This window comes from Chaetodon auriga, chromosome 7, assembly GCF_051107435.1.
Source record: "Chaetodon auriga isolate fChaAug3 chromosome 7, fChaAug3.hap1, whole genome shotgun sequence".
Lineage (NCBI taxonomy): Eukaryota > Metazoa > Chordata > Actinopteri > Chaetodontiformes > Chaetodontidae > Chaetodon > Chaetodon auriga.
The window spans coordinates 6,091,027-6,108,558 of NC_135080.1; the positions used below are offsets into that span (position 1 = coordinate 6,091,027).

The following is a 17,532-nucleotide window of genomic DNA, read 5'->3' on the forward strand; positions in this document are numbered from 1 at the left end:
ACATCTATGAGTTTAACAACTTTAAATGACATGTTCATCTCAGCTGCCCCCTTTCTCTCCCTATCAGAGACACGAATGAACACATTAAATGGATTTGATTAGAACAAGAGGCAGAGCTTCATTAATAATCCAAAACAAAAGTGAGAGAGAGCGGCTAATGTCAGCGCATTTAAATTTCACATTTGCAAGGTAATATAATTAGCAGGATAAATTACAATAGGGTGAATATTTAACTCCTGCAGGCCTGGTTTGACTACAGCTCAGGTCAGAGTCGCTTTTGATCTGGAGATGGTAGATGAGTCTGTCCAGGATGTAGATGATGAATTTCACTGACTTCAGAGTTTTTTGTCTTTAATTAAAATATTACAACTTGTTGCTGGGATTTAATTACTGGTTCTGTGTAACTTAATGCTTGAAACTAGAATTTGCAGAATTATAAAGCTGTTTGATCGACACTGAAATACAAAGCTGCTTTGTCAAAGTAAGAATTTCTTTGTATCCAGACAAATGTACTTAGTTTTTAATGTGGATGCTACTTTTAGGATAACTGTGGGTGTGCTGGACTGGCTGTTTTTAAAAATCTTGCTAGGTGAAATTTTCCTTTTCTGTTGGCAGATAAATTTGCTTAATTTTAAGTAACAGTTCCTCCATTTTATTGCCTTTTTCCCTTTGTTTTTGAGTATTTGCAGTGTGTTTATCAGCCGCATCAAACGCAATGGATGATTTTTTTAGTGTTGCATAGAGTTTGCGGTATATTTTTCCAAAAACAGTTTTTCTTTCCTCACAGCGTTGATGCAGTTTAGATCTGGATGTGTAATGTGTGGGGTTAATATTTGCATTTTTCATCCATAATTTTACAATCTCTCAAACAGTGAAACAGTTCAACGAGGGCACTCTCAGTCAGTTAGAAGACCGTACGCAGAGGGATTCAGCTTTGTGTTTCTAAGCACAGGAAAAACTGTTGCCAGCAGAAGCGACCAGACCGCACCAAATTGTTGACAGTGGTCCAAATCTGGTTGCCTTGGGCAACGGGGCAACCATTACTGTCAAGCCCTGCTGTGTAAGTTATTTAGGGTCACAGTATGATCCCTGGCCTCTACATGAGATGGAAATTTTAGCCATAACACTTTGAAAAAAAAAAAAAAAAGAGTTTGCTCACACAAGAAAAGATGAACTTCCTGGACTGGCATTGTGGATTGTGTGTGTTCCAAATGGAAAGTGATTACTGTAAAGCACTATGTGTAATCTAAATGTGTATCTTAATGATCACCTGAACTCATAAATTAGCAAACACTCCCAGTAAATTAGTGGGAACAGTTTCATACCAACGTGTGTTCTCCTACGAGACGTGGCAGTGCTGATATGCCGTCAGCTGCTTTCTGTATGGTTTCAGAAAGAAAAGGACAGAGATGTGTGTGTACCACCTGGACAGCTGTTGATATTCACATTTTTTTGTCCAGTGGCAGTGGAATCTTCAGGTGCACACGGGCAGCATTCATGCAGGTTTGCGATCTCAGAAAAAGAATGTGCCTTCCCTGCTGAGATAAGGTCACTGCAGAGGAGCTGAAGCAATGATTCAGACATCAGTCTCACACATTTCCTCTTGAGTTTGATTTTCTTACGACTCAACCCAAGCTGGGGAGAAAAAGGAAAGCTCTTTTTGCATGTAGTGGCATCCATTTAGGCAGCGCAGATGAGAGTTTAAACAACATAACAACAACGTAGAGACTGTTGTCCAATCAGACATGATGACTTCAATTGAGTGTGTTGTTGAGGAAGGCAGGAGCTCTTTTCCTTGAAGACTGGTTATTATGTCAACAACTGAATGGCACTTAAACTTGAGTGCAGCCTACACAGAGATGAAGATCTATATGCTTAAATGGAGCAAAACTGAGCAAAGCTGGTGGCAAATAAGAAGTGTTTGTGTCTCCTGTCTGCAAGTTTAAGGAGACTATTCACTGTTTGGAATACTTTGGGATTAAAATGTGCTGTTCCTGCTTGTGGAGCACACCTTGTCTTATCCTGCAAAGCCTGAGGATGAACCTAAGAAAATGTGTGTGTTATGTAACTTTGTGAAGCTAACATTTAGTCTAGAAAGCACATGAAAGAAGGTAATGACTCACAAACATCAACACTTTCAATTACTTCTGCTGTACTGGCTGTGTTCTTGTGTGTGTATGACTGGCTGTTGCATCTTCCCATATCTAGGAACATCACCTCAAGGTGAAGCCGTCCCTTTCAGAATAAAGCTTCGGCCCTGCAATGTCTTTTAAAAGTGTCCTCAGACTCAAATGGTGGCAAAGCGACAGGAAGTGTCAGGTGTACTTTTAACAAGTTATTTACCGGCTTTGCCCGACCCTAGCTGGGCTGGAGGTGCGTAAATTATTCCTCACTGTGTTGTGCTCATGCATCCTCTCACTGTTCTGAGTCCTCTTGATGCATGAGATCAAGGCCCTTCTGCTTACATTAGCAAACTTGAAGCAGACTCGTTGTTTAGGCTGTTTATGAAGCCCTGAAGCGGCGGATAATCACGGTACCTGCGCTTGCCATCTCCAACTTCTCTGAGTCATTCTAAGTTCGAGCTGATGCCAGTCATCAGAGGCTTCGGGCCGTCTTCAAAGCAGCAGGGAGATGCTAAAACTTCTTCCATATGCAAGACACGGACTGTGTTCAAAGACAGCCGCTGAAAATTACACTTAAATGTTTACTGCTGCAGCTACGTTTCCTGCTTTACATATCATAAGCCTTTTGTATCAATGTTATATGCAACAATACTGATCAAAGGGTGTGTAGCTTTTCAAATCCTGCCTCTGAAAAACAGATCTTTCCTCCACTGTAAGGGAGCAAACAATCAGCCACGGGTTGCAAAATTACACAGAAAATGCATTCATCATTTTTATTAACACGTTAGTGTAAGATTAAATACTCCTTGACTGTTGCTACTTTGCATTATGAGATCAGTGTTACCCACATCTCATGCTACAGGAGCCCCTGCAGATTTAGCCAGATTTCAGTGGTGATGGGATGAGCCCAGCTGTTTGAAGTCAGATGGGGAACCCTCTCTTATTAGGTGCCAGATCTTCTCTGCTGACCACTGGCACAAAAATCATGTGGAAAGAGGCTCTGATCAAAAACCAGCTCAAAGGCCTTGAATTGTGGTTTGACTCCATTAAATGCAAAACATACCGAGTACAATTCACTCGACACCCCTGTCAAGCATTTCCCAAAGCATACGATAATGTCAGATTCATTAATTCACTTTCTCACCGTTCCTCACTTTAACGATGACATGCTTTCCTCTCAAAGACTTGCAACTGTTTAACCTCATTGCTGTTTTCCATAAAAACTGCTGCCAAGTCAGTTATTTTAGCTTGCGACAGTCACAATGAAGCTCTGCTGGATTGTGGTGAGAACTGATTGACCGGCTGACTGAAACAAAGTAAATGCAGATTCAAAATCTAACACCTTATACATCTGGAAAAATGGGCTAAAACTAAAACACCACTATGATCTTTGGCGTTAGCTTAAAACATGTGTGACATACCCTCTGTTTAACTCAGAACTACCTTTATATGCTTCTCAATGACCCTGTATAGTTGAGAGAAAGATCAATCATGTTCGGTGTGTTTAACAACTAAGTTATAGCTGCACACTCAAAACCAAATATCTGGCACCAACAAAAACTCTGAGGGAAATATCTTTTTTAACAGGAGTTGGTGAGACAGGAAGCAAAGTTAGATTAAATATATTGGATTTGGATTGTCCTAACCACAAAGGTAATTTATTTTTTCACGGGAAGCTTAAATATGAGTTGTATTATGATTGATCTTATTGCTACAAAACTGCTTTAAGCCACAGTGACAAAAAGGTCCCACATACAGCACACTGCAACTTCAGTAATCCTCCGTGGAAAGAGTCATGATTAATTGCTTTATTCAGTGAATGGTTTACTTCTGCAATAGTAAATTAAGTGTGTTCACATTAGAGTCCACTAATTTGCAAGCACGTGTTGCAAAAGGTTGTTTTCAGTAATGATGACCATGGCCCTGAAGTAAATTCCATGACTTTCTATAATGAAACTGGAGCGTGTCTATGACCTAAAAATCTGTATTCCTATCTAATTTGTTAATGCTGCTCTTCAGCTCAGGAGATCTAAAAAGGGGGCAACCACCTGGCTTCCACTTTGGAGCTGGGCTTGGTGAGAAAAACAAACATTTCTCAATATAACAAATGTCTGACAGGAGGTATAAAACGCATTTTGGCTCCGATCTCTCTCTGACAAACACCTGTCAAAGGTTAACATTAAAAAATTTGAATGCATTGGTAAACGCACGGCACGGGTACTGCTGCGTTCCCATGATAACTACGCAGCAACCCTCCCATGAGCTCTCAGATGCGCTAGCAGCCACATGTCAGGGTCAAGAGCGGAGGAGAAAAAAAACATGTTTTTCTGTTGTTTTCAGTGGACGCTTATGTCTAAGAATAGACGTATTGTAACAGCTCAAACAAAAGGAACTCCTTTAAGCAGTTCCTCAGCTTTTACAATCTTCTTTTCCAGCACACGAGACATGACTTCTATTGCTGATTATGTTGCAAAAACACTGCTCTTGTCATTCCCTTAAAGAGTTTCTTCTCCTGAATGGATGGCGTCTAAATCTTTAGCTTTATCACTCTGACAGGCAGCTGTCTCTAATCACTCTTTCATGGGCAAAAAAATGAAGCGTTTTAACTGAGTATCCTTTCTTAAAGGGACACAGGTAATGTGACGCAGTTATCTTCGGGAAGTAAACTGATGTTGTGGGGTTTTTTTATTATTATTCTCACAGATTACACTGGAGGTTTAGTTGATGACAATTTCTGCCTCAAATCATTTACAACAACATAAGAAATATGAAACGCGACAAAGTGAAAGGTTGAAACTTCCTCTGCAGGGAACGAATCAGTTGACATCAGTTAAAGGCAAGACAGTAATTTCCTATTTTTGCAATGCTAAGCACCTCTGCCAGGAGGCTTACTGTCAACATCTCCTCACACCAAGAAGAAGCAGAGCAACTGAACATGTTAATTATTTATCGAGCTGCAACTGCAGGCTTAGAAAATGCAACCGCAAGAAAATCATCCTGCACTTGAGGAAAGAAAGAGCGAACAGATTTGTGTGGAAGAGCAAATTAAATTTCCGATCTGGAGGCCAATAATCAATCCATTTTAAAAGAAGGATGGTCATTAGTTTCAGCTGGTCAGGTAATTAAGGTTTTAATGGAGGCGAGGCGAGCAGGAAATGAACGATAAACACTACTTCTCAAGAGCAAGAGAGCAAGAATCACATGTCAACTGTTTTTCTTACCTGCGAGCCTTTTCCTGAGCTGCCAGCAGAAAAGTTGATATGAACTGTAAGAACAGGAAGAGGAAAATGACATTTTAGATGATAATAACACAAACAGCAATGAATCCTTTTAAGATGAACTGTACCCTTCTACACTTGTCTTCAGGCTGGCTGTCTTCTCTACGCAGACAGGACCAAATGGAACAATCTGCTTCATGTTATTATGTTTGAATACAGAAATATTTAATTAAATGCTCAAAAGATTACTCACAGCCTGATTCATTCGAGTCTACGTTGGATCTGTAAGAGCACCATTCATCTATACAAGTTTGTAATAAGAGCCAGGAGAGCTTCTATCCAATTACATTGCCATCGATTCTCAGATGAGAAAATCTTCGCAGGATTTCAAATCAATACGTCAAAAACAGCAGTGTCACTGAGAATGAATTCATAAAGCAGTTTATATTAAATCAGGCTGCCTGCACTCTAACATCAGTCAGCTTTAAATCTGGCTTTAATTAGGTGAGAGAACTGAGAAAGAGTTAAATTTCCTCTCCTGACTCGCTGCAGCAGCCACTAAAGGGCAACTGCAAATGTTGATTAAAGCCTAAAAGCAGCAGATAAGTTTTCCAGGAACAAGCCAGCTCGCATTACAGCTATAGTCTATTATCTAATATACAGCATGCGCTCAAAAAAATCCAATATAAAAAGGTACATATTTCATAAGATAGATATGATCTCTGTGACTTTGCTTTTATGACCCAATCTGCAGTAATTTGGTCAGATATTAATTCTCACCATGCAAGGGAATCCTTTCCTTAAATTATTCAAAGAGCTGAGTTAACTTCAAAACATTTCAGTGTGTAAAGCCTGCGGTAAAGCCACAGCCACAAACAATGTAATGAACCTAATTATTTTAGTCATGAAAGCGGCAAAAAAACAACTGATGCCAGGCAGTTGGCGAGCCAGTGAATACGATTTTTCCTTTAAAAAAGAAGACACATAAGATTTCTTTAGAGGAGCGGAAAAGACCCACATTAAGGCAGTGATTACACCTGATGTCTTTACCAATTTTCACACAAAGATTCACCCAGTTTTCAAAGGGAGATCTGATTTTCACACACCATTTATATGTTTCCGCACATCAAAAGTGGCTTTTGTTTGTTGCTGCATGAGGACTCTGTTCAGTGCAGTTTGCAGTGAGAACCTTTTTGTGACGAGGACAGCTCAGAAAATGCCTCCAATGACAACACATAATGAGACAAAACAGTGAGAAAAACAGAAAAGAGCTGCTGTTGATCCTGCGGATAAAAAGTCACCTGACATAAAAGAAAATGTTTCTGCGGCATGTACAGTATTATTAATCAAATTTCAGGGGAGCTTTTTCCATTTCTTCAATCCATTTTCACCTGTTTGCCGGCATTTTAGTGGAATCACTTCATCTTTTAGCTTTTTACATTTTTGTTTGCAGACCGCTTCAAAACCTCTGAAAAGCTGAATTGATTAACTGGATGAATGTACTGTTGAGATTTCACTCAACTCATCAAATTTCTGGACAAAAAACTTTTCAGCATGCATTGTTTGAGAGCTGCGTCTCTAATACATGTTAAGTCAAGGTAGTGTCTTCTCATTATAATGAAAACAATGTGAACCAAGATGAAGGTCAGTACTAAATTCAGTCCCTGCTCTCGTACACTTGAAACATATGAAGGTCATGAGGAGCAGAATCACCTACTCCCTTCACAACTCCGGTTCAGTCTGGTTCCAATGACAGCTTCCACAGCTACAAGTTCTTTGTCTCAAGTGAAGAACTGACTTTTCAGACTGAGAGATGGGAAAAAAGCAAATCTGACTGAAGATCTGTCTGAGCAATAAATGGCTGTTGAGCTGTCCAATATCAAGCTCAGTGAACTTTACTGGATTTTACGTTTTCGCTTTCTTATGTGACAAATATGGACACACTATTCAACTTAAGTTCAGGTACCTCACAATTTAACGGCAGCAGGAAAACTTCAGTTGAACCAGAGGAAGATATTTTACAGTGATAATAAAAATATTGTTAATCATTATGAATGTTGAATGAACTGTCAAGCTCAGCTTTTAAGGCAACATTACCCCTGCTGATCCCATCAATGGACCGGCTACACTTCGTCTATCAACCTGCCGTCAGTGTGGATGATGCTGTCATGTACCTCCTGCACAGATCCATCTCTCACCTGGAAAAGGCTGGGAGCACTGTGAGAATCGTGTTCTTTGATTTCTCAGGTGCCATCGACACCATACAACTCATGCTTACTGAGGGACAAGTTGGAGCGCACAGGGGTGGACCCCTGCATGGACCATGGACTACCTCACCAACTGACCACAGTATGTGAGGATACAGGACTGTGAGTCTGACATGACTGTCTGCAACACAGGGGCCCTGCAGGGGACAGTCCTGCATCCCTTCACCCTCTACATTGCAGACTTTAGGCACAATTGAGCTATCTGGAATCGTCAGCCTCATCACAGATCAGGCCGACAGAGCAGAGCCGCCACCACCACATCCATGCAGGGAAAACAGCTGGACTTCCACAGGTGCAAACACTCTCCTCCTACATGAGGGAACATCCAGAGAATGAATATTGAGATGGGGGAATCTTAAGTACCTGGGTGTTCACTTGAATAATAAACTGGTTTGGACTGACAATACAAATGCAGTATATAAGAGAGGCCAGAGCAGACTGTATCTGCAGAGGAGATTCAGGTCTTTTGGAGTACAGGGTGAACTCCTGAGGACCTTTTCTGGCTCTGTGGTGGCACCAGCCATCTTGTATGGAGAGGTCTGCAGGGGCAACGGCATCTCGACCGCTGACAGGAAGAGACTTAACAGATTAAGAAGGCCGGCTCTGCCCTGGGATGGCCCCTCAACCTGATGGAGGTGGTGGGAGAAAGCAGGATGATGGCTAAGCTATCATCCCTGATGGAGTGCATGTGTAACCAACTTAGTAATATGAAAGTGGATTACAGCATAATAACAGCGCAGAGTGGTAATAAGACAAAGGGCAAGTATCAGAAGAATCCAGATTTGACTAGAGCTAAGTAGTTGAGCAACAATAATGAGTCAACAAGGAAATAACAACTGAGCAGCAACTCTGATATTATTACAAAGAATAAAGAACAATAACCAACTTGTACAAAAATACAATTATATAACCTGAAGATGCCCCAAAACATAAGTAATAAGTATTGCATTAAATCTCATACATAAATCTTAAATCTGATCAACCTTATTTCTTTAGTTCTTTAGTTCATTCAAAGTATATCGAGGTTCAATATGAGGGTTAAACATTCAAAAACTCTCATGTTTTACTGTTCATGTCAACAGTGTCTCAAGAACATCCATCACAGTAAGTGACTAATACGACTGAGATATGATAGCTTGTCATAACTGGCATATCATAACTGGAATAACACAAAAGTGCAAATAAAATAACAATATGTTCATTTATTGAATCAGTTTCAGAGATATTAAAAAGTGTGCTTATTTACTCCTTCTGCACTGTAGGCCTACTAGTGCAATAGAAAAGCTGCACCAAAAATTACTCTGTGAACTACTTCAAACTCACAAGCGAGATGGTACAAATTCGGTAATTTGCATTTAATTGAATTCAAATTTCATCAGCATGAAATTGCAAAAAATAGTGCTGGCTGTAATCACATATTCAAAACATAACAAATAATATCAGCTCAGCAGCTCAGGGGGACACATTTCTCAGCGTTGCTCTGTGTTCAAAGCTGAGCACATCAACTTCAGGCTCGTAACGTCTCACCTCATGGGAGGTAAAGAGCTAGCCTGCGAGACACCGAGCTAGCATTAGCATGGACGATGACGGTAAGTATTAATGAGCTTTCTTTTTAACAGGTATCCGACTCGTCTTACCGATGTAACTCGTTTCCTGTTGCTGAGTTGCTCGGCTCCGTACTCACAGCAGACAAGTTAGCTAGCTTTATCTCTCTCCTTCTCACCGGACTGTCTCCTCTTCGCTCTCTTCTTAGCATGTCGCTACTCTCACTCCGACGGCCGCAGTCGAAAGAGCGCGAAAGGCAAACACGCCTGGACTTCACCCCTGAGCTGACAGGCTGAACGTGCCTGCGTGGACCCTGATTGGCTATTGAGCCGGGGCACCTCCCCCACGTGGGGTCATGAGAACGTAGTGGTGCTTTTAAGTGCAGTAGGACATTTAAAAATTCTGTGGATGCGCCAAACAAAAATTAAATAAAACAAATATTTTCTCTCCCCTTTTCTTTAATCTCATTACCTTAAGGTTTTCTCCATCTGGGCTACACATGTCCCACCCCATGCAGGACACTCTGACAGCAGAGGACAGCTCCTTCAGTGACAGGTTGCTTCACCCACGGTGTGTGAAGGAGAGCAGGTCCTTCCTTCCTGCTGCTGTCAGACTTTACAATCAACACTGCTCCCAGCAGACCACACACACTGACAAACTCATTCATGTGCAACATCAAAGTTTATTAAACTGTGTAAAATCAATATCCCCTATGTGCAATAATGTGAACTCAACCATGGACTTTTTTTTTTTTTTTTTTTTTTTTTGCTGGTGCTTCTTACTGTCACACCATCCCCTTTGCGGCTGTAACACTGCCCACTGTAGGATCAATAAAGCATTATTTAATCTTATAGTATCTAACTGACTCAGGAATCTCCAGATGAAGACCACATAATATGGCTGAAAGCTCCAGAAACAGCAAATATGCGGATCTTGTTGTTTTATCAACTGCCACTCATACCACCTAACCCTCTCTTACATACAGAACCTTATGGCTCCTAAAGGAAAGAAACACCTGTGCCTGCTGACGAAAGAAGCAACGACGCTGTACAATGAAATAACAATTTGCATCCATGTTTTTATTTGCATCAAAAACCAGCTAAACAAAATTCATGATCGAATGTCCACGAATCTGAGCTGCTCACAAACATTCAAAGTTCAAAGCTCAAATGATGAGCTCTGTAGAGTGAGTGCGACGAGGACGTTGTCATCCAGGTTTCCATCAGGATTAAAAATGCCACATTTGGCGTGAAATGAAGTTTCCTTCAGGAACACATCCAAGTTCCCTCTACATCTGCTCCAACTTCCCATCGTTTTGAGGCTCACCTTGGAGTGGGAGAGACGCACACAGAGGGAGAGGGAGAGAGGGTGGGAGTAACCCACTACATAATGACAGGAGTGCTGATGGGAGCACCTCCATCTCATCGCTGCATAATCAAGTCTGTTGTTTCCAACCATGTTTTCAATTGAGCTGTACCGAAGGGAACTTGTTTGCTTTGATTTTGGAAACTCAGGAAATCTCTCTACATGCTGAAAGCCCTGAATGGTTTAGCTGAATGCCTTTCAACAAGAATCTAAATTTACACTGTCATTGTAAACAAAGCACACGTCCGATGCAATTAGCCGGGAAACACTGTGCTCATAACAAAGGGGGGGTAGGGGTGGGGGGGTCAGGTTGGTATCTTCGCAGAATGAATCTGACAAAGAAAACATGTACAGTGGGTACTTCATCGAAATACAACTCCTCTTAGCTGCAGGAGAACAGTTATGCAAGAAGAAGGTGGTGGAAAGTATCTTAACTGCTGTACTTAATACAATTTTCAGGTACTTGAACGTTACTTGACTACTTCCATTTTCTGGCACCTTATACTTCTACTTTAGTACATTTGAGAAGGAAATATTGTATTTTTTTCTACACTACATTTACAAAAACAGCTATAGTTACTAGTTACTTTTCAGATTAATATTTCACATAAAACACATTAGATAAGCTCATAAAATGTGTCTCCTCGTTGTGTTTCAATTGTCCAACAACTTTGTTTTTCCTTCTTTTCTCTCTCATTAATCATCTCAAGATCCATCAGATTTATCTGGTGACCCTCTGAAGGGGTCTGGCCCCAACTAGCTCCACCTCAACCACCTACAACAGTAAAATGCTACTTACACATTGCTGCATCAGGATTACAACTTTAATCATGTCAGAACATCAGTCAGGGGCGATATTACTGCAAATGACAACTTTTACTTTGATACTTTAAGTACATTTTAGTGACCTACTTCGCTTGACCATACTTGTTCTTAAATAGGATTTAAAATGCAGGACTTTCACTTGAAAGAGTATTTTTGCATTGTTGTACTTACATAAGGATATGAATACTTCTTCCACTATTTCCTTCTACAGAAACACTCATATATAATGTGAAAATCTCAAAAGATTCATATAATTAAGCAATGATTTGCTTGTTTGACAGTTGGTGTCTGACTTAACTTTCCACTTCATCCAAGATTTAATGGCTACAAAGGGAGTAAAAATAAATGTAGACAGCACATGAAAGTACTTTGAAGTAACTAAATCACATTCACAAAGCCAGCTACGCAGGTGTATTATATTAACTTGAATACTAATTAACAGTCAGTGTCAGCTTTAGAAGAGCTCTGATAATCACTGCGTCCATGTGCGAGCGTTCAAAGCAAATCAGACAACTACAGGCTTCAAAAGACGGTGAATAGTGAAGGGCCCGAACTGCAGCTGCAGCGGTCCCGAAAAGCAAAGTTATTCAATCTGGAAGAGACAATAAAACCTAAAATCATGTTAGCGTCACAATTCAGATATCTATGGTGGGGCTGCCTGCCAGAGAACACTTCTGAGACCAGTGCGCAAACATCCTCATGCTAAGGACCATTAAACCTGGTCTCACCTCTTACCAAACCCTTCTGAAGCCATGGGCAGCAGCTCCCAGCACTCGAGTTCAGACAAGAACACTTTCCACATGGCACAAAATGACGTCGAGTGGCTGGTGAGGACAGTCAAACATTCACCAAGACAAAGAGACCCAGACGCTTCCTCTACATTTGGCAAATCCAATCTGAGATAAAAGGCAACTTAAATTCTACTGGATGTGACAAAGTGGACTAAAATGGGATTCTCGTGTCCATGTGCTTCTGCCATTGAGGTGTGTTAAAAATTAACACAAAGTTAATTTTGCTTTATTCATGCAAATTTGATGACTTTTTTTTTTTTTTTTTTGCAGTCCACACTCAAAACAGCATAAGCACTGACTGTACAAAGGTTAGCTCAAGCTGTTAACTGACTGTGTGTGCAGATGGTGCCTGTAGCCCGGTGTACCCAGTAATTACATCCATACTGGATGATTATGGATGATTTATGTCCAATGGCAATGTTCAGTGGCAATGCAGGAGGTGGTTCGCCCTGTATGTAGCCAGTCAGGAAGTCTAGTGTGGAGGTCGTGGTGCTGTCAGGACGTGCAGGAGATGGGTGTTCGCTACACGGCAGAAGTGTTCAATTCACATTTTCCTTTCTATTTTTAACCACATCCTTTGTCTTTCCCTAACCTCAGCCATACCTAGATACTGTTGTCAGCGACACTACACTCTGTGGTTTTGCAGAATCGTTCTATGTGGACGCTCTTGTCTGCCGATAGGATTCGTAACTGTGAAAGTGTGACAGCTCAGACTGGGAATGAACTCTAAATTTATCAAAAGCCAACTCTCTCTGCTGTGGTCCCTCTCAGTTTTACTCTTATCTCTGTGCATCCAAGGAGTGGAGCCATACAGCTCAATGAGAAACACTCTCAGCTCTTGCAGACCTGTCTTGACCTCAGTTTGTGTGGCCTAATCCACGTTTGTTTGCCTCTTACCACTGTGTGAAGTCACCCTCCCTTTAAATTCTGCCTCGTGACGAGTCAGAAAACATCTTAAAATGACGAGCTGATCAAGTTTATCAAAGTTTTTAACTGGATTTCACTCTCTGGTCTCTGAAAATCAAAAATGACTCAAGGCTGTTTTAAATCATTTTTCATTGTTGGTGAAAATTCTGCAAAGTTCATTACAAAACACCCGTGTTTCTATAATGGAAAAAAATGGGGAAATACAACACTTTGTGGGGACAGAGGCAGCAAACACTATTAAAATGAAAGTAGCTCATCAAAGAAGTGGCACAGATGGCACACAGTTTGCGCTGCAGATACAGTTGTAATAATGCATCTGATTTGTATTTTATGAAAACGGCTCTGCAGACTCTTAGGCATGCAGGAAGCACAGGCTTCATCTGGCATTGTGTCATATTAAATTCAAACTTTTTATTCCCATTCAAGCACCGCCAGCAGCCATCTAGAATGCATACTGGCAACTCCTAACCCAGTTAGAGCGCCTAGCTGGAGCGCTCTCTTAATACTATCTTTTTATTTAAATACAGATGACATCCTGTTATCCTCTTTCGGATGCTCAATGTGCAACATCCTCAGATGGTTTGAAAGCTATCTTTAAGAAAGACATTACAACGTTAGTGACGGTTCATGGCCATAATTTAGGAAACCGTTAACAAACGTGGTGTACGGTGATTCAAAATTCATCTACATTACAAATATGCACACAACCTGTCTTCCTCTCTGATTCGAAAAATATGCGATGCAGTGGCCAGACTGCAAACACCAACATTTAGAATTTTTTAATGTTTTTTACAGTGATGTTTACATGTTTATATGGATTTTTATAACTGACACCTATTGTGAACATTTTAAAGGGAGTCATTGTTCATAGATAATATAATGAGACATTAACGTCTGTTTTTGGCTCATCAAGGAAATTGACAAATCAAAATACTTGGATGACATGGATGCAAAAACTGTGTAAGAACCAACTGTTGCCAGAAAGCAGTCCAGCTAGTGGTGGAGCTGAAACGCTAAGCTGATTAATTAATGCCCAGAATGTTCAGCTTTAATGTGAAGATTTGATGCTTTTCTTTGTCTTTTATGATAGTCAACTGAACTTTTGGGTTTTGGTCTGTTGCTTGCACAAAACAATCTGAACATGTCACCTTGGCTTCTGGGAATGCATTTTTTACTAATTTCTGGCATCTCAGAGGCTGCTCCAGAGATGCAGCAAAATCTAGGACAGCAGACCATTAATATTACCTTCTCTTTAAGTAACTGAAGTTAAATTAAAGTTTCTAATTAGGATTAATTTTGATACCATGACTAAGACCTCAATGCATTCATTCATGCTTTAGCCAGTAGCGGCTCATTCAAGACCAAGCTGCAAATGCACAGCAGCTCATTTCAGCTCTTCCTGTGGGACCCTCAAACACTCTCAGACCAGTTAGAGATATACAGTAATCTGTCCAGCACATCCTGGATCTCAAAGAGTTTGGCCTCTATCTTCACCAGCTACCTGATCCACTCCATCTGGCTCCCTTGAGCGAGTGGGGGCCTCAGCAGCAGCTGGACCCTGACGTGATTTTGAATCACAGACCTCCTCACCCTTTCACCCACAGTGAGGCCGAGCATTCTGCGGAGAAAACTCGACGTGGCGGCTCACGTCTGCAATCTCATTCCCTCGGTCCCGACCACAGCTGACGGTCAGAACAAAGGCAGCTGTTTGAGAGCTTTTCTCTGTGGCTGAGCTCTCCCATTACCATCACTACCCACATCAATCTCACAATCAATTTTACTGTCACTTCTGAGAAAGATCCCAAGACATCTGAACTGAGGCGTCTCAGAGTGGGCAGAAAGCGAAAGGCAACTTTTCTTTTTTCTTTCAGACAAAATGGTGAGCTGTGATTTTCCACATGTTCGACCTGAAATCAGGATGACAAAGCAGCAACAAGCTTCTCAGTAGCAAAGTGTGAAGATCGTCTCCAACCACTACAGATTCTCGTTTCAACATTCATACAATAACAGTGTATGAATATGACCTTTAAGATTTCAGTCGGAAAATAGGAATCCACAGTTTGTGTACAGTACACTCTCTACCCCAAATATTGCACGTCATTGTGTTATCCCTTTATCAACAATCAAATGCAGACTCTGTGGACCACAATTGAGCCACATTTGAAATGCAGCCCATGTGGACTTGGAAACAGTGCTGTAGCCTCAAACTTGGAGGTGCTGCTCCTCATCCTGAATGCATGCCACCCAGCTGCAAACCGCTCCAGTGCACATCAGAAATGACGGTCTGTTGAACCTTGTGGATGACATCATTGAAAAACAGCAGAGGTGGCACCCTAATGTCACCAAACTGGACCCTCTCCAGACCTCGCCTGTGCCTTGATGTTATCCCCATGAATATTACATACAGGGTAAGAGGACAAGCTGCCTTGTCAGAGTCTCATGCCCAACTAAACATGCTTGACTTGGTGCCAAATACATGCTACCCTGTGCATATACGGGTGGACTGCAGCAGTGAGCCTGACTCCCCATACTGCCCAGACTGCACTGTATTTCTGACAAATCCACAAGCTTGAACAGTAGTTCTGATGGGCATCCAACTTCAGGTAAACTTAACATTTCACTCGCATCCTGTTATTCAACACTGATTAAACTGAGACAAGCTTAAATTTTCTGACCCGAAACCATGAACTGAGAGTGAAAGGTGACTTTATGTGATATGTGACAACTTTTCTTGCAGTGCCAGAGAACTCAGAAATGAAAGTCTATAAAAACAAAGCGACCATTTTACATGACATAAGCTTGGTCAGGTGTAAAGTAAGCTGACAGGAAATGTAAGGAGTAACTGAGGTGAAGTTAAAAACTGATTATCTTGGGTCAAAGCCACTTGATAACGAATCAGTGTGACCATGGACAATATCTTGCAGCATTAAGATTCACAGATGATCTGTTAGCTTGCAAAATGTTTGTGGTCTGAAAACACAGCCCAGGCAGGCGTTGCCCTTTCTTGCAGGACTAAAATACTTGCAGATCCTTGTGTGTTTTCTGGCCTCTATTTTTTATTGCACTGTGACAATTTCCAGTCCTAGCAAGGCAGACAGAGTCTCCCGCGCTCAGCATTTATCTCAGTCTTTTCAGGAGGACATCCACATGGTACAGTGGGCCGATGCAATATTGGTCACTCACTGCAATTCTCTCTCACAGCTGCAGCCACACACTGTGTGCTGCACCCCACCCAATGGACGTGACACATCACTGAATATATTCTGTACATGTGCCAGAACATATGCACGGATGTACTGAATGTAGAGATCCTTATTTTTAATGGTGAAACACATAATGATGCATGCAAGAGTTAAAGGGGTTAAAACGTGCCTTTATTCCTGTAAAATTAAATTCACCTCAATCATTTGACATTAAGCCACTAAGTATTTGGCCAATTAAGCAATCAAGTCCATGAGAGGAGGTAAAAATGTCAATTTTCTGCAGCAAATTGAGTTTTTTTAAATAACAGCACATTGACACTCTTTGAATTGCAAGACTGTTGTTAGGATTTTTCCCCTCCTATGCCAACAAAAAGAGGAATAAATCTCTCCTCCATCATCCTCTACTTTTGTAGCTAGATCCTCTGCGCAGATCCACAGTGACAGAGGAAAAACCTGACTTGGGTAAAGCTTACAGTCGCTATAGCCTGAGGTGCATTCATCCCCGGGCTTCACTCCCACTAGTGCAACGTCGATGTGTCATGAAGAAGCTACTTAACGCCGCCTGTCGCGAGTCGTAACAGATTTGAGCAGGAATAACGCGACTCCAGAGGAGGGGGACGGTTTCCAACCTTTTCCCCGCGATCAACTCTCATGTAAACTTGCAATTAACAGTGTGCACAAACCCACATGGCAACCCGTACGTGCAAATCGCCTTTCAACTCCTCAGGAAGTTGAGGCGAAATCATGGCTCCGCACTTCTCCAACAGTTGTGGAAATAACACTCGCTGCTCCTCTTCCTCCTGCCGCTGGAAGCACCGCGTTCAGCGCTACGCTGTCGCTTCTTTCCAAAACACAAGCTTCACCTTTGACAAACAGGACAAACTGTTTACTGTTGAGGCTCATGACGCCCCTCACAGCTGCCCGGCCCGACCCTCCTGGACATGAAGATTAGAAAGTAAAGTGAGGACTTACAGAGGGAGAGGAAAATCCAACAGCCTGCCACTTTGTGCCCGATATGAGGCTTGTTCGACAGCATCCTGGGAGAGTCCTGCGAGCAGTGTAGGAGGTGGAGAAAGCTCGCCGTGCATGGGCTTTCTGTCAGTGTTTAAAAAAAAAAAAAAAGAAAAAAAGAAAAACAACAACTGGGCTTTTCCTTCTCACAGTTTCTCAGAAAACGGGGGAGTGGGTTTGTGCTCCGGTAGGTGGCATCTCCATTTTCTGTGCGAGGCGCTGGGACGCGCTCTGCTGGCGGGATGAGGTCACTGAGC

General features: G+C 41.6%; 1 protein-coding gene across 1 annotated transcript in view; it reads right to left on the minus strand.

Annotated features, from left to right (window-relative positions):
• b3glcta (beta 3-glucosyltransferase a) overlaps nt 1-17,532 on the minus strand; it is a 58,153-nt gene extending 40,621 nt beyond the window's left edge. Inside the window, exons 1-2 of the mRNA XM_076735768.1 lie at nt 17,237-17,532; nt 5,345-5,388 (exon numbers count right to left, since the gene is read on the minus strand). Of these exons, the coding sequence (XP_076591883.1) occupies nt 5,345-5,388; nt 17,237-17,300 (108 nt within the window). The 5' untranslated portion in view covers nt 17,301-17,532. The remainder of the gene's footprint in view (nt 1-5,344; nt 5,389-17,236) is intronic.